This window comes from Buceros rhinoceros, unplaced genomic scaffold (assembly GCF_000710305.1).
Source record: "Buceros rhinoceros silvestris isolate BGI_N320 unplaced genomic scaffold, ASM71030v1 scaffold9533, whole genome shotgun sequence".
In the NCBI taxonomy this organism is placed as follows: domain Eukaryota; kingdom Metazoa; phylum Chordata; class Aves; order Bucerotiformes; family Bucerotidae; genus Buceros; species Buceros rhinoceros.
In genome coordinates, this window is record NW_010405361.1 from 8,551 (window position 1) to 33,135 (window position 24,585).

Below are 24,585 nucleotides of genomic sequence, written 5' to 3' on the forward strand. Positions count from 1 at the left end.
CGTCAACAGGTGCCTTTCCCATTGTGCTGGACTCGGATGCACATGTCAATAGCAGAGCTCTATTTGTTTCCTCAGGGGTAAGCCTATCCTTAATGGTTAAGGGCACCCAACACACCACATTTCAAGAGGTTAACTGAAGAGGAGTCATAAACCATTGCTCGATTTCCCGTAAATTCACTTAGCCATACAGGAACACCATTACCTTGGTACGTGGTAAACGCGTTGTGTCCAAGATCACGGCTACAAGAACGAGTGCACATACACCCATTTCTTCCACCTGTTGTTTCTTTCAACCTGGTCAGAAGTTTCACAGCTCTGTTAGCATGACAGCATCCTCTTACTGTTAAATCATTTAAGTAGTAATTAAGGCTATTAATACGCATAGCTTAAGAGCTACCACGGTGATATGAAGTCCTGCAAGGAGACCTCACCAGCTTCCACGATGGGTGGAGAACCTGGGTCTTTTTGTACCAAGCCAAGTAGATATGCCTATACTTTTAAAACGGTAATCCTTTCTGTTCCAAAACTTATAATTTTGTTTTGTTTTACTAAATTAAACAAGTTACCTCATGTCATGCAAAAATCATCAATTAAATCATCAAGTTCTTCATTAAAACAAGGCAAAAACACTCTCAGCTACCTGAATAAGAAGCACCTGAATATAACCTCAGTGATACAAACCAAGGCAACTAAGGTTACTATTTCCAAGACCTGTAAAACCTTAAGCCAGCTATCTAGGAGCACTCACAGGAACAGCGGAAATTTCAGAATTTTCAAGAAGTAACTCTTTTCTGGGGAGACAAGTAACAGGACACAGCACACACCAGTCAGGCTCAGTTTTGCAGTCTTTCTGTCTAACACCTATCGCTTTCAGTAGAGAGATGCACAGATTTAGGCAAGACCGAATATTGAATCTATGGATAATTTTTCTTTTACGCTGCAAGACATTAATTTAATGATAAAAAAAAATAGGCATGATGAAGAAATACTTGCCACTGTCTCAGAGCCAACATCTTAATGAGATGTGTCAGAATAAATGAATGTAATAAAGATTTATTTGTATGTGCATTCAAACACACTCAGGTGAAAAAAAGATTGTATTTGAATTTCACTACAAGCTTCACAAATACCCGTTAGCAGAACTGAACAATACATAGGGTGAGAATTTGCATTGGCACTATTTAAAACTGAAAACATGAAAGCTCAATCTTTAGGAAAATCAGTAATTTAAAGCTTTGAGAGATAAGGAGTATTAAATTTAAAAGAATCAGAAGTAGTACCATAAAGTCACACTCAATATAGTTAAAAAGGAAGAAATACTGGAGAAAGAGAATAAAATTGTGTTGTTGCTGAGGCACAAATAGAAGGCTCTGTAGTACAGTATTAACTCTTTCAACGGCAAATCCTTCACATATAAAAATTAAACCAAGATTCACTTACCACATAATTCAAAATTTACACTTAATAAAGGCAAGGCAATACTCAGTTATGGCCTGTCAAATATTTACCCCACTAACATTATCTACAAAAGCACTTACCATTTTGTACACAGTGATTCCTTATGCACATTTAAAGGCTTTCAGTTAAAAAAGACGTTATATACATATCTGTACACAATTCCAACAAGCTCATTCCATCTCCCAGTGGAATTCTTAAAGCAAGATACCTGAGGTTTCTCAATATCTTCAATTTTTCTACCACAAACCTAAATATACATTTCAGCTTTTACAAAAAGACACCTCCCTGGAATATGTGCATCATTAAAAAAAAAATATATAGCTGTAAGGAGCCAAAAAAGACTGCCTCCATCTCAGAGACTTCATTTTCTCTCTTGCACATTTAGGAACATCCTTCCACAGAAGGACTTTCCTGCTACTGAGGAGCAGAACAACATTAGGCCTTCAATGCAGACACCGTGGGATCTCTGTTGTCTTAGAATCAGGAACAGCATCAGTAGGATGAAGTACTTCCTCCAGCTAGCGAATATCTGAAGAGGAAAAGAAGTAGTTGTTGTTGTGGCTTTCAGGAAGTGCTCTACGACAAGCAGCAGTTATGCTTTATGCTGTTTTATGCTTTCCATTCTTTTCCCTTGGAGAATTTCACCCACCACTGCAGTCACACGTTAAAGAAAAAAGCTGTGGAGCAGAACAAGATGTAAAACACACCCTATTAGAATATCGGTGCTTTTCTAACAAATAGCAACGTCCCGTGTTCAAGTGTCTTACATCATCATATCCTTCTCAGTGAGAATTCTGTATACTGGGGGCAACATCTAGTGATTCTAACTTTCCTACTGGGCAAGTTTACATCATAAGCTTTCCAAAATATTACTGGGACAGAAAATCTGTACTACTTGGTCGAAGCAGATTCTTAAATCACCCCAAGAAAGCAGCACACATTTTAATCATGGTAAGCTTTCAATAAACTTTATAAAGCTTCACACATCAAAACTGGAGGGGGAAGGTAAATGGATTCACTCGAGTTACTGGGAACCTCAGAAGAGCTGCCCAACTAATTCATTCAGACAAACTTGAGAAATCCAGTTTAACCAATCATAAGGAGAATTTGAAAAAATCTCTTTGGAAACATGTTGCTGAAGAGCCGTCTTCAGTAGTCAGCTGTCAAATTGAGAGGATATTATAAGTGGATACAACAATGAATGACTTAATGATGTAACAGAGTACATTTCTTGTAGTATTCAAACAAGAAGGAACTATCTTTCTAGAAGCTCACAAACTCCAAAATCAGCTTTATCCATGAGGGATACCTGCTAAGCTAAGGAATGGTTCAATCTCCTTTTTAAGGGCGGGGGGGGAGGTGGATCTTGACATTCATTTCTTCCTCTCCCTTTCTTGAAAGAGTGCTAGTCATGATCACGTACTAGCTGAGTATTATCCCTGGAATAAGGGGAAGTTCACCCAGATGTGGCCCACCGACAAACATTCTCTATGAATACTTCTTTCTCTTCTTCAAAGAAAATGAAGTGCCTGCCTTGACTGTTATAAGACATGATGACCAAGAAAACCAGCAATAGTGCAAGGAAGCAGAACAGAAGGAAAACAAAATGCTAAGTAGGTATATAATGAAATCTTCCTCCAAGGACAAAAATTATGACTGGTGGTGGTGTGACAAGTAAGATCATCTCCAGCATCCATAAAAGTCTCCAGTGGAAAGTCTGTCTCCACATGGCCATTTTCAGTTTCAACTGCAGCATCAAAAGTCCTTGAGGTTTTCAGTTCCAAGAAGGCCTTGTGCCAGGCTAAAAGAAACTTGACACTGAAATATTTGGCTATCGGTCTGTTTTGGAATCCCTAAGGGAAACAAACTGAGAAAATAAGCTTCAGAAACTCTTTCAAGCCTGCCAGGATCAACTGAAAGGAAAATCAGGACATCTGGCATCAAGGAGTGACCTTTTAGCACTAGAGATGCTGACTGGGCTTCATGCTTAACAGCCCAGGAAGCAAGAAACGCAATTCCTCGCAGATTTCACGGCATTGATTTTTACTGAATGACAATGTGTCACCCTGGCAATCCTCGCTTTAACTTGAGGTCAAGTCTTAAACTTTACTAAGCTGTGGTTAGAGACAGTATAAGGGAGATCCCCGGTGCAGGGTGATCTTTTTCAAGGTAGCAGTCCATGATTAGTCATTGCCATGAGTTTTTTCTAGTACCGAGCAATCCAATCTGGATGGTATGGTTTCCCAGCAGCTAGGGACTCCTGGATTCAAGGGTGCATTTAAAGCCTCTTCAAGGAGTAATTCTGAAATTTATACCCTTGATCTTTTCTTGTGTAGCATTTAAAAAACAGCAAATTGAGTGTTGTTAAGAATATTTTCCTAACATAGGAAGTCAGAAAATCTTTGTGAAATTTAGCCTTTTGGAGTAATACTAAATGTTGATTTTGGAGATACCACCAAAAGACCATACAGACTATCTCTAATGAATGAACAAGGAACCACTTACCACGTGACTGAAGGAAACACAAACTAACTGAAGAGTCCATTTATCAAAGCAAGTGAAAGAAATTAAGAGTGACACAGGGCATCCTCTACAACATACACCCAGGCACTAAGAAAGCATGAACACCCCTCACAGGAACTGCAAAGGGAAAAGGCTCTCCAGTCTCTTGACACACAGTATGCACATGAACAGGATGAACATACATATGGACTATCACCTGAAGCTACAAATTGCAACTGCTGATACGATCAGGCTTTTTTCCACTAAGCAAAAAATAATTGTACAAACTGTAAGCTCAAGTGGTTTTTTTCCTCTATTATAAATATAAATTAATTCTTAAAATTTAACACTAGTCAAATATTTGTAGGATCAGATCCGCAATTTTCTGTAACCCTTAGTGAAATAGTTTCATTACCTCTGAAGCCTCTGCACAAGGTGTGACACCATATTATCTGCAATGCCTGGACAAGCCTCTTCAGCTAAATAAATAGCCTTTCTCAGTTCTTCTATGGAATTTGTGTTACCACCACACACTTCACTCTTCTCTTTCAACTGAAATAAATACAGGAAGAGAGATATCAATAAATATTTCTATAAACAATACAATGCAAAAGCTTGTTAGGAAGTGATCACCAGTCTCCACAGTGTCAGGATTTGACTTTCATTATACATCCTGAAGACTTTCTTCATCCTGAAGCTAGTCTTTGCAGTAGCTATCAGGATGTCATTCATCTTCACAAATCTTCAGTCATTCACATACCCTTTTTCTGCACACAGACATTCAAAAATTACAACAAAGTATCCCAAGAAAAATGCACTGTTTAGATGTAGCTGTTTGGTTTCAAGATGTGCTGCTTATACACACTCACTTTAGTATAAGCTGCAGGTGTACAACTATGTATACGCTGCAGGTGCACTTGTGCAAGCACTGCTAGAAAATGTTTTCACCCTGTTAGCTCTATCCACAGAATACCCTGAGCACTCTCATCTACTCCCTGAAGCAAAGGAACTCACGATTAGGCAGAAACCGAGGGCTGTGAGGGAATGTCTTAGTGCTCTGCTTATGTAGGAGCTGGTATAACATGTCGAGTACAGCTGGGAAAGTGCTTTCCTTCTCAGAACTCACTAAAGAACATTCAAAAATCTCCCCAGGGTCTGGGCTTCCTTGGAAGAAAGATTCATGTTAGTAGTAGTAAGAGTGAATGAAGGCATGGCCTACTTTCAGGACTGGACTGTCCCAAACAGGTTGGATGTCTGCAATTAAAAGTTTCTCTCCACGTTTACTGTTGACAAGTTTCTCCCTGTGAAGAGCTGCCTAAATGGTCCAAAGCAAACTGAAGAGCTTCAGTTGTTTACACAGAACTGAAGAACAGTGAAATATTTTTCTACATATTTCTCTGCAAATTATTCAATTAAGAGTGATCTCTGAATGCTGGATCTACACCCAGTCTGCCTTTATGCCACTACTGCCAGTAATGAAGGAAGCTTAGCTTAAGCAAATGGAAAGTTTGTGCTGCTTTCTAGGATAAAATGTGGGCATGCATACACTCCTGGCCTTACTTCAGTATAGCACAGGGGGCTGTCACATGGAATAAGCAAGATCCCCAGAAAGCAGCAGAAAGTACAATTACTAGATTAAGAGGATTTTGAGTTCAGCGTAATACAAGACATTCCAGAGTGACCAAAGTGGCAGGGAAGCTCTTCAGATGTGTCCAAGCATTAAAGTGGCCTTTCAGAACTTTCTGAAGCGGACTTTCAACAGCTGTCAGGAACTACAGCACAAGAGTTGCGATCAGCATTGAGAAAAGGCTTTTCTTTTAATAGGAATCCAACTCTTGCAAGGGGAAACACAAAGGAAATAATCATTATCCTAGTTCCACACTTAGTGATGGCTTATAGCTATGTTAGGGCACACTCCTGAGAGCAACTCAGGTCTCTAAAGGAAATCAAGAGGACTCTGTGTGCGTACAACAGCGAAGATACAACCACGGCAGTAGGAAGGCTTCTGCAGTCATCTCTGGCTGCTGCTTGGGTTCTCTCTTCATTACAACCAAGATGCTCAAGCATGAGATCTCACATACAATGTATATGCAACAGCAAGACACAAATGCCTTTTCCTTTTCCCAGTAATAACTAACCTTTTCTTAGTGTAAACTGGGAAGTCACAGCTTGAGGACAAGATCACAGAAGTAGACAACAGTGGGAACATTACAACAAAGAACACCTCTGAATCTCCTGCCTTCATAAAGGAACCCAGAATGAGTCACTGCATGCAGTACTCAGCCAGTGTCCTGTGATCAGGAGAAAGAAACCATACTGGAGTAGTAGCAGGTCACTGACAAACAAGACAACGTTGATCAATTTCAGAGTGTGTTTTGTGTTCTGTTGTTTTGGGTTTTGTTTGTTTGTTCTCTTAATTGCTTAGCTGAAGTGTGCCAAACTTCAGATTACTACCAGCAACACAGCAGCAGGGCCCCATAGCTGAGCACACCTCTTCAGCCAAGGCTCCTAAGTTCAACTGAAGGAGAGGAATGCAGAGCACAATCTTTCCCTGCAGGATTACTTGGGGACAGCAGTTGGTTTTCACACCTGTCTTCTGTGCCAGAAGTTTTGAAGCCTCCATGATGACTAATCCCTCTGACTGGCCAGCTTTGTTCTTTTTGGAGGAGTTCCAAGGAGTGACTCACTAACTTAGCTAGCGATAATACCTGAAGATGCAGATATCTGTGGTTTGTATGCTAAACAAATGGAACCCTGAAAATGTAACATAAGACTTCCTCCAGACAGTAGCCATGCCAGAAGAAAAAGGAAATCCTGCAATGAGATTCTGAAGAGTCTGAGAAAGTTGTGGCTATCCACCAGAAGTTGCATGGAAGAAGAGTCTAAACCAAACAGACTAAACCAGAATGAACAGTCTAAACCAGACCAAGAGTATTCTCTCACAGTATGAAAAGATATAACAAACAAGTGTATGATTAAAAATCTTGCTATAGCCTCTGCATGCTATAGAGATGAAAGTAAATGGCAATCTTACAAGGACTACAGTGAAAAAATAGTTGTGTTGCTGCAGCAGTGCTAGGGGAATTATACATCGACAGGGAACAGCAAGTAGCAATTAGAATAACGGTCTTGAAAATGAAAAGCAAGGAAGGCAAAGAATGACACAGCAACTAGTTTGCAGTACCATGGGAAGGAAGAACCCAGAGCAGAGGTATTTAGCAGACAGATAATAAAGGGCATGGAGGAAAGAAAATGAAAATAAAATAAGGATAAAATTGGAGAATGGGGAGTGAAAGATAGTGGATGCAGGATCTATATCATGCTTGGTATTAGAAAAAGAGAAGGAAGACCTCCAGAAGAAATGTTTGGGAGATAGAAGGATATGAAGGGAGATGGAAGGAATTGAAAGAATATTCTCAGAGGCAAGTGGGTAAGACATAAAGAACTGCAATGAAAAACTCCCCACCCCCACCACTCCTCCAAAAAATCCCTCTTTAAAGTGTTTCTCCACTTTACAAAGGGGAAGAGCAAGCTGACTGAATACTGGAATCTGAATAACCATTACAGAGGACATCCTCTTTAAATAAATTTAATTGCTTTACTGCACTCGATATTCTTCATGAGCAGCATGCAAAATTGTATGATAATCCTCCGAAGCAGGATTTTATTAATTAGAACAAAAAGGCAGCATCCTTTTATGAAAACAATTTCTCTAACTTTATTTCTGTAACAGTTACAATGACTGAAATAATTATTTAAATTTAAAAAAATTTGTACCAAAGCTAGAGTGAGAGTTCTATCAACTTTTTAAAATAATCACAGCTTCATAAATATCTGGCTTTCCCTTCATATGTTTTTTTTCAAAGTTGTTTCAAGTATTTGTAAAAAACAATTAAAAAATCAGAATGAGAACAAAATACAGTTTCAACACTGAAATTCAAAAGTCAAATTCTTGCTGATCTGGTCCACAGCCATATCTTAGAACACTGATTCACTTGGAACCTGAGATTTATAACAGATAAAATGACAGATAAAGACATAAAGTGGTGTCAAAAAATTGAATAAATACCTTTTTGTTTTTCATGTTCATTGCTTTAGGCTGGCATGGTTGATGTTGCTACCCTGCATATGAAGTATTGTTAGAAGGAAAACAAAGATCTCAAAAGCAGAAATGCTTGAAAGCAAAGGATACAACTAAAACTCTAACACATCAAGTTCCAAATGGGTAGTGGAAACCTTAGATGTTATTCATCATGGTTTTCTACTTTTCAGAGACTTAAATCCTGGAATTTTAAGTTTTAAAGCAGTAACTTACCTCTGCAAATAAAGGGGATAAAACTGTAGACAGGCATTGGGATACACGCCTCTTTGGGATATCCTTTTCCTTCAAAGAAAACAAAATATGGTAAACTTAGTTAAAGTTCTGAAAGTTTTACAAATTAAATGCTTTTAAAGGTATAAAATAAAAATCACCCCACTAAATTATTAAATCAAGAATTGTCTCATTATATAATAGAGTCAATATTTTGAGCACCTTATTTCTTTGCAACTCCAAAGGCTGGGCTGCTCCATTCTCTAGATTCTTGGGGTCTTTTTCTCTTATTGTAAATATCCACTCTTCTGAATCACTCCCACCTGAAGCCTGGCCATCTGGTTCACTTCAAGCAAGGGAAAAAAAAAAAAAAAAAAAAAAAAAGAAGTTCTATTACCTACACCTTACTGTCCATGTTCATTCAATATACATGGTAAACATAAATACTTCAGTCAAGACCAAATCCAGGATTCTGTTGCTCAAGGCAATAAGTATAAAGGAAGTATGAAAAGTAATGTAACTTATCTTTTGGGGAAATTAAAAAAAATGAAACCAAGATATTTCACTAAATTTTAAATTAACTTCAAAAAGAAACAGAGGCATTGCAGATTGAAAACACTCTCCCAAGTTACACAAACAAGTAAATGAAATGTTTTATTGCTATCTGGTAACTGGCTTTAGCAGAGCAGCTCAAATCATTAGGGAAGACAGAGAAAATTAGAAGACTTTATTTACTTTTTTGCCTAGGAAAATATCTAAGACACTGGCTTAGAATATCTTTAAGGAAGACAGTTCAACCCCAGACCATCAGCAATGTAGATTTCCCACTTAAAAAAAAGAGGCTAGAAGTGCAGATACAGCATGGCTTTAACAAACTACATCAATCAATCTTTTGCCTCATTTTTTGTAGATGGCATAGTATTTATAACACCTGCTAAATTGAAAAAACAAAAATGTTTATGCTGACACTCATCAATTTACTGCACTACATTTCACCTCTCACTACCATAAATATCCTTCTCTACCTTCATTTCTTTCTGATCTGTGATTTAAGAGTGATTTCACCAATTAGAATGGCATCGAGTGGCCATTGTACAAAAAGTATTTAGCACAGCCTACCAAGTCAAAAAGCATGTGCTCAGTGTAAGGAAATCCTCCAAGATTTTTTGCTCAAAGTCACATAGAACTTCTGGCAGTCAGAGAAAAATACTTATTGACTTGGCAAGTTACTATTCCAGAATGTCAAAACAGCTCACCCTTTTATCACATCAAATACAAGGGCTGCTTGTACAAATACAAGGGGAAGGAAAAGCAGGCTCAGACATAACGTTAAACTGGCTCATAAGCACTCAATAAACATTCTAGTTGCACTCCTCCCCTATGCCAAGCTATCAAAGCTGGTCTTACATTCCACAGGAACAACAAACTGCAAACTCAAAGTTCACTTAGTAATTGATCTGAGAGCAGTTTTAGGTCTAGTAATTTATCTTCCAAATCAGACCTGGTTTCAGGCTGGAGCTGTGATCACTGGAAGGCACGAAGCCATTAATAATGTAGGACAAATATACAGCTGTAAGAGCAGCCAAGAAATCATAAATAGCCTGATGCTTGCCAGTACCACACAGGCTGGAATTGCAGAGAGAAGTGTTTTCTTTACTATGAGGAATTTAATCTATTTGTGAATAAATCCTGGATAAAACCCTTTATTTTCAAAAGTGTGTAATCTGATGGTAACCACTATTTTCAAAATTACTTTCAGACTAACAAAATTAACTTTTTGTAACTTGGTCTCCTAAGGAAATCAACTAATGAACCTATCGAACAGCTCTATCAAAATTTGATGGAGAGAAGTAAAAATTTGAAAGAAAAGAAATCTGGAAGTATTTACAACACATCTCCATTTTTAAAATAAATAATTCTACATTTCATGACTGTCATGCTATAATGGCCCAACCTTCCTGGAAGGATAGAAAAAAAAAAACCAAGCACCTCTCCTAAAAGAAACAAAAAACAAAACCCCACCCTAGGTAATACGTATTCCAATATGTATCCCAAAACCCCATTATCACAGAAGCATTGCCCACTAATCCTCTCTTACATGCAAGGATATACTTCCGGCTATTTATTCAGCCAAAAGGAGGGACAACCTGCCAACAAGGAGACAGTTCCTCTCCTTAGACAGCCATGTGCACATACAGCACAGTGTATGTGCACACTGCCACTTGGCTGTGCAGAATGAAGCCTGCATTCTGCTCGCGTGACAGGAATAACATCTGGCCTTATATCTAGGAAGGACCCTAGACCCTACACAAACAAGAAGGTAGGATAGAACGGGTCAGAAGAACTGTTCTCAGTAACTGTTATTTGTATGAAATCAAGATGTCGTTACTTTACCAAGGCTGCTAAGCTGAAAAGCTGTGACTGACAGAACACAGGAATACAAGTGTTAAAAATAACTGCTTGGGTCCTGTATTTACAAAGGTTACTTTACAACCTCATCAGACTTACGTATCCGAGTCATCGGAACTGGAGTCATCATGACTTTGTTCAGACTTCCATCTCTTATGTCTGTCAATAAGGTCAGTCAGGTAGGAAGTCTTCTTTGAGTTTCGTAAAATAAATTTGTGTTTTAAGAGCTCTTTTGCAGTAGGTCTCTTGGAGAAAAAAAAAAAAAGAAAAAATTTTTTTACCCTGTTTGAAAGTTTTAAAAGATTAACAAATCTAGACTTCAAACCGGGACATCCTGATAAAAATGAGATTTTGAATATATACAGTATCTGGTGAATATGTTGCCCCGTATTACAAAAGCTGAACTGCACTTCTTCAGATAAACCAGTCAAGTTCTCTACTATACACTGACAAACACATGAAACTCACAAAGCTTGGGTCCTTGTTTAAGCAGGCCTCAACAAATTCTTTGAGGGATTTACTGAAGTTTCCTTCCAGCGTTGGTGGATTGTTCTTAGGAATGAGGAACAAAACCTTCATTGGATGCAATTCTGAATGAGGTGGCTCTCCTTTTGCAAGTTCTATGGCAGTTATGCCTAGTGACCAGATATCTGCCTGTAAGAAACAATGCTTTTAAGATCAGGTTGGAGAAAGAGAAGAAGCAGTGTTGCTTGCTGTCATGGTTCAATGCCAGCCAGCCACTAAGCACCACACAGCCACTCACTCACTCCCCATCAGGGGCATAGGATGAAGAGAATTGGAAGGGTAAAAGTGAGACAACTCATGGGTTGAGATAAGAACAGTTTAATAATTGAAATAAAAATAATAATATTAACAATACTACTAATAAATGTAATTGAAAGGAAAATAACAAAGAGAGAGAGAAATAAAACCCAAGAGAGACAGGTGATGCAAATGAAAACAATTGCTCACCACCAACTGACTGATGCCCAGCCAGTCCCCAAACAGCAGCCCTCCAGCTCACCTTCCCCCTTAGTTTCTATGATGACCATGATGTCATATGGCATGGAATATCCCTTTGGTCAGTTGGGGTCAGCTGTCCCGGCTGTGTCACCTCCCAATTTCTTGTGCCCTTCCAGCCTACTTGCTGGCAGAGCAGTATGAGAAGCAGAAAAGGCCTTGACTCTGTGTGAGCACTGCTCAGCAATCACTAAAACATCCCTGTGTTATCAACACTGTTTTCAGCACAAATCCAAAAAACAGCCCCATGCCAGCTACTGTGAAGAAAACTAACTCTGCCCCAGCCACAAAGAATGTGCTTGCAAAGGTAGGTTTTAAATATTTATTCTAAATAATTTCATATGTAAGTTGTTTTTTGTTATCATGGTCTGGTTTATGTGGTTCACCGCAGAAAATACAGAGTTCCTTGATTGTTTTTAACCTCCACAGCAGAAAGCAGTTCTACTTCCTAGAGTTTTAAGCATTTTTTAAAATCAATACTATTACACCAGCAGGTATAACTGATCTTGAAACACAAACGTTTTTTAAAAGTAATGGTATAGTTGTTACAAACTAGCTTTTTGCCCACCATATTCAAGTACACTATGTAAATATTGTGGCAAGACTCAAATAATGACATGAAGGAAAATGTTATAAAATGCACAGATTTTTCCTCAACAAGCATCAGCTAGTACAAGTATCAGAAATTTAATGCATTGGAACGTAATTTTCCTGGGGCTTAACACTGTCTTATATATCATTCTTATTCACAGTCTAGAGAAATGCAATCTTGAACAGTATTACTCAACTTTTTCAACCCAAGATTTGAACCAATTAAGTATTTGGTCCAAGAAGCTTCTGAAATACTGACAGCACTTTTCTACCCTATCTGCTTTGTAGATCTTCTCCTGTGAGCCACGTCTTGTAGGCCAAGAAGGCTTGATCTAAAGCAGTCTTTGCTAAGCCATGACAAACTGCAGATCCAAAGCTCACCACCAAGTTAGAGGGACAAATCAAGCAATGCAGCAGACCAGTGCTAGATACACTGCCATTTAACTTCACTAATGAGGTGAATATACACTGTTGCTGGATGCCACATTACGCATGTTGGTTTTTTAGGAAGATTGTTTAAATACATTTGATTCATAGGTTTTCATCATCAAAATGTGCTACTCTTTCAAGGGAATGCTATCTCCCTAGGTCCAAACCCTACTGTCAAATCTGCCTGAAGTAATGTGAAGTAATGCGTTAGAACTCTCTGTGTTCTGCTGAAATAACAGACCTGAAAGTCAAAAGAACAGATGAATAAGACCCTAGGAAAGGGAAAAGAAAAAAAAAAAACGATTACAGAAATGTCTATTCTAAAGGACAAGATATAAAGTAAATATATTTACGTTTGGGGGTTTTTTCTGTTTATTTTGAACTGAAAGCAGAACAAAGACTTATTCTCAGGAAACAGGAAAGATCTGAAGTGACCTGCGTGGTTTTACTTCTGAACAGAGCATGTAGAAGTTTGCTGTGCTGTAAACAGATCTAAGTACTGAAGAGAGCAGAGATTTCATTTATCACTGCTGTCCTTATTAAGTGTCCCTCTAGTCCTCCTGTGTCTGCTAGGTTGATACACTTTGACTAACTCATAGAGGACCACAGGCTGACAGCTGCAGTGTATGCACCCATTCCACTACCACAGCTACATTACTCCTTCTTCCTTGTTCAGACAGTACTGTGTTGTTAAAGAGCTTAGTTACTTAATTTTGCAAGTAAGTATGAAAAAAAAATAGAATTGGAGTCAATTAGCACACCACTGAATTTATGAAATGACATTTTGTTAACCTGTGTTACAGAACTGCCATCTCACACTGAACACAGAGGATCACGTAAGTATATGAGCTCTGAGTTTCATTTATCTTAATAACAGCATTATCAGCTAAGCTCTCCTCAAGTTTAAGTATAATTGTGAATAACTTCCCTCTGGCAGGAAAGCTTTTCTTTGCTATGAAAGAAAAATGACAACTGCTAAGATGAGTCTTCATGTTAAAAACTGAGCAATATCATTTCCAATTTATTCTGAATTTCAGTTCCTCAAGAGGAACATGTTAAAGCCATATAAATGGACAGATTTTATTCTGCCAGATCAGTCACAGATGGAGCATGTGTATATATAAAAACCAAATTTAAACATGTGCATAGAAATCCACATGCACGCACGCACACAAACACTCTTCCTTTTTTTTTCCCTCATATATTTTTAACTTTCTACTGCCAGTGACCTTCCTCCACAAAAAAATGAATGAAAACAAACAAACAAACCACAGCTGCACACTGAACTCTTTCAAGTCCAAGATGGATTTTGGAAGCCCATTCCTGTTGGAAGTATCAAGAAGAAACCCACCAAATTTCTATGGAACTGTAACCTCTCCATTCTCAGATAAGAAAGGATCTCAAAAGAGGAATTTAGTTACCAATTACATGTGTAACCAGCTAGGCATTTCTAGGATGCACTCGTCTGTGACAATGAAACTCCAGAACAGGTGTAAGTCAGTCCTCCAAATGGGGAGGGAGAAGCATGGCCTTAAGATGTGATGACACTATACCATCACTAAGTCTTACCACATATTATAATTTTTACAGTTTCAAATCTTGGAAGAATAATTTTTGTTCCAATTCAGATGAGAGTCAGCAAATCACTGGTAACTACTATTTATTGCAGTACTGCCATAAGCCTTTCCTCTTCTATTCTAATGGGTAAAATTTAGTCTGACTTTGAAGCTCTTGCAAGTCAAAGAAAAAACGCTATGTGCAAGAGAAAAACATTTTAAAATTAAATACTTATTTTTCTATTAAAATTTACATAGTAGAAAGGACAGAGAACAAGATAAGGGAAAACTGAGGCAGGTAAGAAAAGATCCTGACTTTTAGATGAAGAAAAGAATCAAATCTGGGAAAAAAAGTAAGAAGTATTACCAAAATAACAACGGAAATTAGGAAGAAAGGAAATTTCCTATAAGAACGTTACATAAAGGAACAAATAGCTTGGAGAGAAGGAAATAAATTGTATATGAAAAGATAAATTGAAAAAGGAACAAAAAAATTTTAAAAGCAGGTGGTAGCTTTAACATAAGCAATTACAGTCACATTTTGACATCTTGCTATTTTTCCCCATGGCTGATAGTTTCTTTAGTCGTTAGATTTTATCACCTCTTTTTTGTAATTTGTGCTATCAGGAACGCCTCTCAAATTAGCTACTGACCACATTAAAATGCAAACATTACAGCTAACTTACTGTCTCACACAAGCCATCTGGAAATCCTATATTCTCAAATATATCAGTCTGAATTGTTATTTACAAAAGTCTGACAGAGGCTTTTGAAATTTTAGCATCTATGACAAAAGTCACATACCTTGATTATTTTTTAGGCAATAAAGATGAGTGTTGGAGAGCCTTTAACTATACCTTGCAATACATGATCTTAAGGACACAAAACAGGTTGGGAATAGGACTGGATAAAGCAGAAATGGATTGGGCAAATTCTGTATGGTAGTTAAAGATTACACAGCTCATTTATGCATAAAGCCATCCCAAAAGCCACACAATCTTGAGAGCACATTATTGGGAACATACACAGGGACTTGGTTTGACATTGTTAGGTTTCACATATCTTAAACAAAAAATACACAAAATGTATGCATTTGTGAAATCCTGAACTAAAAAAAACAGTCTACGCTTTTGAAAAATGCTATTTAGTAAAAGAAAAAAGCTTCTCTACCTTAACAAAAGATAAAAGATATTACATATATACATTCCTATAACATCTGTTGGGGAAAAAATAGATTATATCCAAAATCAACTGCTTACGTTAATCGTAAGAAGATTTAAAATGAATGTTAAAATAAATTAGTGCAAAAACAATAAAGATACACTGTTTTGACCAAAAGCATTTTAAGTGCTTCACACAAGGAAATTCCTCAGAAGTTTGTCCCTTCAGTTTTTAAAACCATGTTTGACAGAATGTTAACTCAGAGGCATATCTGAGGTGTAACTGTTATCTTAATATCCAAATCTGCTTCAAGCTGTAATCAATATAATGGAATAATAGTTCTTGCATAAATTATGTTGTTATATTATGCTAATATAGTGTTAAACCATGGTTAGGAAATCCACCAACTGCCCATAATATTAAGACAAGTGATAATAGTACCGGATCAATAGGAGCCCTTAAGCTTTATAGCAGTAATTAGCAATATCAGACCTCAGGATGGGTCTGCCTTCCTTTAGCCTGGCTAGTAGTTTTAAGACATAACTTAGGTTTTGTTTTGCCTTACACAATTGTGCTATTTCAGCATAAGCAAAGATATCAATCCAATCAGAAAAGGAGCAAGAAATAAACAATTTAACAACTGGTGTGAGGCAGACAGTAAATGAAGAAAGAAGCAGATAAGCTGCATGAAAGAAGCAGGTGAACTGCCTAAAGTAGTGTTACAGGGCACTTTCAAGCTTCTGTCAGGAACCCATCAGCCTGTAGAAAGTAAGAGGATTCAACAGGTAAGGAACAAAACTGGGTAACACAGCAACTAAATAATGGAAATTGCTTGCACCTCAGTGGGACTATGTTATGAATAGGACAGTTCTGTCTAATACCTCCAGCTCAGCCAGTTTCTGGAATGAAAATGAGGTTAGATTTGGATGTCTAGGTTCTCACTTATGCCTAGGTATCTTAAAATAAACAAATGTCCTCAAGTGGTTATTGTGCAACAATAGCAAAATTCTCTGTATGATTTAGTCTGGTCTCTAGGTGCCAAAAAGCTCACAGACACTACTAAGTATTTCTAGTTCATTCAAAATTTGAACTCTGGCCTTCTAGAGAACTATCAAGTATCCAAGACCTTTGTATGTCCATAGGACATTGTGGACTGAAACACCTGGTATTCAAAACCTGAGGACTGAACCATGCTTTGTACATATGAAGATCATTCCCAGAAGCCAAAATAATAAAAAAAAAAAAAAAGGCTGACAACCTTTAAATTGTGAATTTGGGATCATTTAAGCTTCTAGAGGATCTACAAGGCTCTGGTAGTTATTTTTAAACAGCCTCTCTACCGAAAGATATCAAACTGGGAAGGAAGCAATACCTCAAACAGTCTAGGCCACAGTCAGTATTGGTGAGTTCCTTACATGCACGAGGGTGGAAAGAAATATGCCAACCTGTCTCATTGCATGGAGATGTGACCAATCTACAAATCCCTACAAGAGGGTCAGAGGAGGTGGACAAGAAAGGCAAAGGGAAGAACATAAGGAATGACTGCTATTTATTGTAAACAAAGCTGATCTTATCTCAACACAAGTGGGACTTGAGGGTGGCCTTTGTTTCAAACATGCAGCTGTACCATTGGGTCATCGGGTGGGTATATTGCGCTTGTGTTGTGATTTCAGTACACTGCTGTACCACTCCGCTAAATCAAAATCCCGTGTAATATAAATATCTACAAATACGTGAATCTGATATTTCACATTAAACCCTTCTTGTACAGAATATCTAAACAAACATGGTCAGAGAGCAGCATAGACCTATGCAGCATATTATTCCACAGATTAATAACAGCATTTTCAAACAACGCTTTCATACCCACTAAATCCATATTCTTCAACAGTGTGGCTGACGATCAAGTGGAAGAAAGCACATTAACATTTTGTGTATATTTCCTCTCCTCTACTTTTAAACTATCCAAAATGCTCATCAACAGAGTGGGATAAAAGGTGACAGGATGTACTTGTCAACATTGTAATATTTCTTACATTCTGGATGGGCTAAATACACTAGGAAACTTAAGGTTTGGATATACATCAGGAAAGCTGCTTTCCTTGCCAATAGCTCTCAGCTACTAGATAGCATCTAAACATACACCTGTCTAGACACAGCCAAAGTTATTAGCTGTAGTCTGAAGATCAGCCGCTGTTAAAAAACAAATTAAAAAAGGAAGGCACTTTGGCTAATGCCTTGAAATACCTTACCTTTGAATCATAGGCTGATTGCTTTATTACTTCAGGTGCCATCCAAAATGGTGTTCCCACAAAGGTATTCCTCTTTATCTGCGTATCTGTTAGTTGTCCTGCTACTCCAAAATCTGCTAGTTTTACTTCTCCATGTTCAGATAGCAAGACATTAGCAGCTGGAATGAAGGTGAAATAGCAGAAATTAAGACATTCAATACTGGAAGGGTGCTCATTTATATTGTATGAGCTCTTTAATATTATTACAACACAAATGAAAAACCATTTACCTTTAATATCTCTATGGATTTTCTTTTCTGAATGCAAGTAATCGAGTCCTTTGAGTATCTCCCTCAATATTGTAGCAATCTGGGTTTCATCAAGTGAGCCAGGTTCTAACTAGGAGACACAAAAAATATTTTTATATATATGTGCATGTATACATATATATACACAGACATACACATAAAAAGGAACGGAACAAAAATAACACCGTGACTATAAAAAGGACTCTAAAACTTCCATCACATCTCTAAATTTCCCATTTAATAGCTTTGTAACATGAGATACAACCCAGAATATTCATTAAAAAAAAGGACATAGTTCTCAACTAAGCGGCTTTATGAACAACAGGCAAAGAAATACTTAATTTATCTGAAACACTTTAAAAAGTTCGTTAAAAGGCGCCACGGTTTCCAGTTATTGCTTTGTGGTCAGGTCATACACATATACACTGTATTTGAAAAGCACCTACGTTGTAATGCAATTATTAACTTTACACTGACCTTAGATGTGTAACTCTACAAGCCTTTTAGGGACCCAAATCTCAAAAGTCTGAGAAAACTAAGGCATATAAGGCACCACATTAATCATATATCTTATTACTATATACTGCAAGGGATTTTGTGAAGCCCTCTCAAAGACAGCTCAATCTGCTAGGCTGACAGAGCACTGCATATTAAAAAAAAGTTAACCTCATATAAAACTTCAGGCGTAAATCTGCAAATTCCAGAATTAAAGGTTCCAAGTAATTTAATTAATTTAATTAATTAAGAAGAAACAGCAGTGGTAGAAGATCTCAGAGGTCTCTACAACTGATATAAATTCTAAAAGTCAGTATGCCACTAACTCTAAAAGGACAGAGGAATGGTCACTACCCAGAGAGGCTTCTTAAGCAATAAGAGCAGTTCAAGAAAGAGAGACTGAAACTTCATGGACAACAATTAATATTGGAAATATTCCAGTATTCTAGTTTCCTCCACAACAGCAGCCACTGAAACACAGACTTAAAAGCTGTATCTCTGAAGCTTCACTCTGTGAGGAAGAAAGTATTTTAGATAAAAATTTTCAGAAAAAAATTAAAATATTACATCCCTCAGAAATGTAAGACACTGTGTGATTTTGTTGTTGTTTGGTTTTGTTTTGGGATTGTTTGTTGGTTTGTTTTTTTGTTTTTTTTTTTTTTTTTTTTTAAAGTGAGTGAACAGCATCCAGGCACAGAAAACAATCTGCACTGAAACTTTGGAATTGTGTTTCAAAACAGGGTACCCCATCCCAGGAGCAGAAAGCAGCACTTGCTCTTGTTAAATTCATACGGTTCGGGATTGTCAAGCTCTCTAGTATATTCAGGTCACTCCGCAAGGCCTCTACCCTCAAGGGAGTCCACAGCTCCTCATATTTCTTTCAAATACATTTTTAATACCAGCCTAAATTGTGTTTCTGTCTATTGAGACTTCAATGAGATTTCAAACAGGATAACTTCTGTTTGTTGGTTTGGGGGTGGTGGGGAAGTGACATTAAAATGTATACACTAGGAGGAGTTGTGGTGGCAGAATTAAGAGACAGAAAAAACTTTTCAGCTACTAGTGCTCTCTGGGTGACAGAAGATTAGCATTTCAAGATGTTTATATCCTGCTTCCAATATTATGTTGCTTAGTGCTCTTCCATCTATACAAATAATCAGTCTTGCCTTATGGAAATCAATGTTTTACTGGCATTGACAAATACTTTTTGTCCTTTACCTGAAGCAAACATTGTCATAGCCAAGTGACATAATATATTTTCCAGAATCATAAGGTAGGAGGATAATTATGTGAGGTAAAGTAACAAAAATCATACACAGCTTACTTACTAGATCAAGGGCAGAGCCTCCACCTAGATATTCCATTATTATCCATAATTTTGTATCCTGCAAAACAAAAACAACCAACGAATGTATTGTTTAAAAAAAAAAAAAAATCAGTTAAGTTAATGGGATTTGTTCCATTCTTTTTGTTGAAGAAAGCATCTACAGTTTTGAAACACCACTAACATTTAGCTGTTCCTCCAAAACATCTTTGGATTATTCTTTAAGACACATTATTTTTAATCCCATCTGATAAGGAAATAATTTAGTCTGTCACAAGGTCCCTCTCTTTTTGTACTACTACTAATGCTACTAGAATACAGACAGTATCCTGGGAAGAAGGGAAAGGAATAAGAAATCTCCCTTTAATCCCTACCAAAGAGTCAAGCAGCAGAAGGAAACTCTGCCTTTATGCCAACTAGAACTGGACAAGTATTCTGAGCCCAAGTTCACCAGCATATTAACTCTCAAAAGTATCTTCTGAGACAAGAAAGAGATAGACAGGTGTCACTCAAAGAAAATGGAAGAGAATAAACTTAAGTTTTAAAACTCTGATTACAGACATGCAGGATACCAAATAATAATTATGTTACATAAAATATTTCCTTTCCTTAGAAAAAATGTCCTGACTTTGTTGATTACCTTTATTTGTACAGATAGTCCAAACTGTTTTCTTAAATAACACTGACTCTTGTCTACGTTGAATTTAATTTATAGTTTATTCTTCATATCTCTGCATTGTTTCATTTTCTTGAACAGTCGTCCCTCTCTGACCTACAGAAGACTACTGTTTTCTCCAGTAATGCTTATGCATCTGATATACGGTGTAGAATTTTGGACAACTGTGTTCAAGAAAGATGAAGCAACCTAGTAATAAAGATGATTTAAGATTACTACAGCAATTTGCTAGTTTTAGCTAGTAAAATAGAAGCTAACAACAACAAAAAGAAAAATCAAGCTATATATTCTGAAGGGAAAGCCTGATACATATTATAGGACAGTTATACTCTGAATCCAATCATTTCTTTCAACTGTTTGCAGCATGTTATTCCAAAATACATTAAGAGAAGCAGTTAGTCCACTTTTTCCTTGCAGAGCCAGCCTTGAAACATGTTTCAAAGCAAGGCAATAAATCTACCAGACAGATAATCAAATGAAATTGCTGCATGGAACATGTAGCGGGGTTTAGTTTAGTTTTTAAGATTATCAAGTTATATTATAGCTTGTTAGTTTTAACTCTTGTGCACCAAACACTCACAAGACTACTAGCATATAAATGTAGGGGTCTCAGAGCAAGGGGCAAATAAATAGCAACAATATTCATTTACTTTATCCTGCAAAATAAAACATAACATAAAAATAACAGCTCACAGCCAAGGTAGGCAAGATTCTGAATACTCATCTATACAGACTGATCAGAACTTTCAGAAAAGTTAAAAACGTATTGCAGAACATAACTTTTTCTAAATCCCCTACTGTATTAGAAATTTTAGCCCTCAGTATTCACTTAAGCCTTTTAGTCATTATTATAGCTGTAGTTTCAACTGCATCCGTCCCCACTCTGGTCTCAGAATGCACTTTCTGTAAGGAAATACACACAGCCCTCCCCACCTACCTCGTTACACAAACTGTACTATTTTTAGGTACGATCCTATGGATTAGGGTTCCTTTATCACCCACTATTTTTAACACACGGATCTAGCTACATGTAGATGCCTTTCTTCAGGAATCAACTAATACTATTTGACAAACACAGTCTTGTCAACAATATTAAAAAGACCCAAAACACGATTTAAGGAAGAAAAAGTAATCTAAAAAATACAATCTATTTACATACAGCATTTTGATAATGTTTACTTTCTGCAGACACCACAGATACTCCAAGAATTACAGATTGTCCTGAGAGAGTCCCTTATGGTACTCAATCAAAATTTTATGTGCATATTTTGTTTCAGCCTGGTAACAAGTCTTCTAAGGCTGCATGAAATTCCCTGAATATTCTAATTTTGTGTTCCTGCAAAATTCACATTTAATTTAATAGTAATTCAAACACAGACATGTCAACTGTATCACTACTTATTTCAGTGGAATTGCCTGAGTGGGAAACAACAGGGTAGGACAAATGAACTCTTTGATCCTCTCAAAAAAAGCCACAAACTCCACCCCTTCAAAAAAAGAAACCAATCCCCCAAAACCAAACCTCACCAAGAAGCATCTTCCCTCTTCTACTATCTCAATTATCTCGTGGATTTAAAGAACTAAAAACATGAAGATACAATTTTCCCAAAGATAAATTCTCTGTACAACTAGCTGCTAAATTCTCCCACTGAAAACTAGAAATCAGAGGTAGCAGAACTAAAAAAATATTTAAGAATATAATTTTAATTACATCGTTACACAACCATGTAACACAATTACATAACTACAAATTATGCGATTCACGGTTGTCTTAAATCATCATATACCCTTTCAATTCTTTTCCTGGTTTGTTCAGTCTTTGCTCCTCAAAATTTCATCAACTGCTTGTGGCCACATGTCTGAATTTCCAATATAAAAGCCCTGGATTCAGTAAACTCAGTAATATTACATTTTAGAACAAGTATGGAAATGCAGTTAGGGAACACATACACTGTACCTGTATCCCAATGTGAAGCTAAGCAATAGCAATCCATTGAAATTATGGCTCCTTTATATCTGCAGCCCTAGATTCAAAGTGATTTTTAATTCCCTATGTCTTCTATGAATTGCTTAATACATATTCTACCTTAGAGCCTGTAATCTCTAGATACTTATTTTATGCCTTGTAACAACTGCGGAAGACAAGTGGAGCACTACTATCAATCAACTTTAGCATCACCAGAGCGACATGCCTCCTTCCATCCTTGCTTTCCAATTATCCCTGACATCTTTTACAGCTGCCCAAAGTCTTTATTGCTTATCACGTTCTTCTGTATATGTTCCCCAGTCTTCCTCTAAACAGGACTCCAAGAGCACTCAATTTTCTTCCATAGCCTAATCAATTAATTACATATTCACAGAATCACTTATATCTCCAGGAAGATACTACACTTATTTACAAACTAGCACCTTCCACTGCTCCATTTTAAGATCTGAAATAAGACTTTTAAGCATCAGTCACAACACAGCACTGAATTTTCTTCTGAATAAAGTGAGGCCATGGTGAGTCATCAATCCAAATTTGGGATTATTATTTCTCTATAAACATAGATGAACACATTAATGAGGGCACATGGAACATTTCCTTTTTCACAGTAGAACAAGAGGTTTTCCTCTGATGCTGTGAACTTGAGGAAAGGAACAGCTTTGGAATTGAAAAGAAGCTCTTGTTACAGAAAGGCAGAATTTCTGTAAAACCTTTCCAAACTAGTTTGCTGCTCTTGATGTTTGACTTCTGATTTTAACTCTGGAATCACAAGAAAACCTTAAAACAGTAGCTTTACCTCTAATGCAGTATTCATTATTAAGTCATTGATATACCATGAAAGTATCTGTGAACTAAGTGCAGTTATAGCAGGTAAAGAACTTCTAATATGTAGAACTCAAGGACTAAACACCAAAAAGAGGCCATCCACCAAAAAACTCCTCTAGTCTCAGAAGTACATTTTAACCAAAATCAAAGGAGCAAGGAGGACATATACAAAACTAAGTAATTAAGACTAAATATTGTAACTTATGAGGTTAATAAAACATCTGAATAAACGTGGAAAGGTTTGTCTTTAGAGATGTTTTGGGGGGGGTGTCTGTTTTGTTTTGTTTTTTTTACATGAAGAACATACACGAACATACACTTTTTTTGCATTGTGGTATTATACAGGAGAGATTCACCTAAAGTAATCAAGCCACAGTATGTATTGATGAAAATGTTTCAAAATCTCCTTTCTTGAAGGAAGGAGAGGTTGCAGAGGAAAATGTAAGGATAAGAGAGGGACTCGGAAGTAAGACACCAAGTGACCTGTAATTAGAATTCAACTAAAAGTCTTAAATTAACAAAGGCAACTAATGACATTTGAAAACAGTAGCCCAACAGTGAGCACGTTTGTTTCTAAGTGAAATAAAATTCCCCCACCTATTGTGCGAAGAATTTCCCACCTTTAATTTATTGTGAGAAAGAGTATTTCCCACTTTAAATTTATGGTACACAATTAGCAGCAATCCCCCCACCTACTGCGAGAAAGAAAATTTCCCACCTTAAGTTTATTGTGAGAAAGGATATTTCCCACCTTAAATTGACTGTACACAATTGGCAGCAGAATAGAGGGTATTTATAAATACGCATAAAAGCTTGTTTAGTTCTGGAGACAAGCCATGTCTAAATTGACCTCAGAATCTCTATTTACAAGCATTTTAACTTATGTCAACAATCACAAGCTAGAAATTACAAAATTGACTGAAATAACACACCAGATTTGCCAATCAAAATAAGAACCAGCTTAAATTGATATACGAAAGTTTTACCATCACTGGATTAGTAGAAAAACCTACAGTATTGAAAAGCAGAAACAGAATACCTTGGACAGACCTTCAACTAATCTGAAAAGAACAAACGTTCCAAACATGATAAGCATTGCACAGTCTGATGTGTGATATTTTGTTTAATAAAACTGAAGTAACATGGGCCAGGAAAAGAGATTTATATTTCAATACCAATATGAACTAGTATTAATATTCATACTGATTCTGCAGCATAAGAAACCAGATTAAAAGAACCTTGATATACACAATGTATGCAATAGGATAAACTCTAAGTTGCATTCCTGATAGAGGTCGTTT

General features: G+C 36.9%; 1 protein-coding gene across 2 annotated transcripts in view; it reads right to left on the reverse strand.

The window, feature by feature from the left end:
• Positions 1 to 694: 694 nt before the first annotated feature.
• STK24 (serine/threonine kinase 24) overlaps positions 695 to 24,585 on the reverse strand; it is a 40,780-nt gene continuing 16,889 nt past the window's right edge. The window contains exons 3-11 of one of the 2 annotated variants that reach the window (XM_010133689.1): positions 19,801 to 19,857; positions 17,960 to 18,068; positions 17,691 to 17,848; positions 11,150 to 11,335; positions 10,781 to 10,926; positions 8,495 to 8,618; positions 8,276 to 8,344; positions 4,376 to 4,512; positions 695 to 1,987 (exon numbers count right to left, since the gene is read on the reverse strand). In XM_010133689.1, coding sequence (XP_010131991.1) covers positions 1,951 to 1,987; positions 4,376 to 4,512; positions 8,276 to 8,344; positions 8,495 to 8,618; positions 10,781 to 10,926; positions 11,150 to 11,335; positions 17,691 to 17,848; positions 17,960 to 18,068; positions 19,801 to 19,836 — 1,002 coding nt within the window. In that variant the 5' untranslated portion in view covers positions 19,837 to 19,857 and the 3' untranslated portion in view covers positions 695 to 1,950. The remainder of the gene's footprint in view (positions 1,988 to 4,375; positions 4,513 to 8,275; positions 8,345 to 8,494; positions 8,619 to 10,780; positions 10,927 to 11,149; positions 11,336 to 17,690; positions 17,849 to 17,959; positions 18,069 to 19,800; positions 19,858 to 24,585) is intronic. The other variant, XM_010133690.1, reaches the window with a different exon arrangement.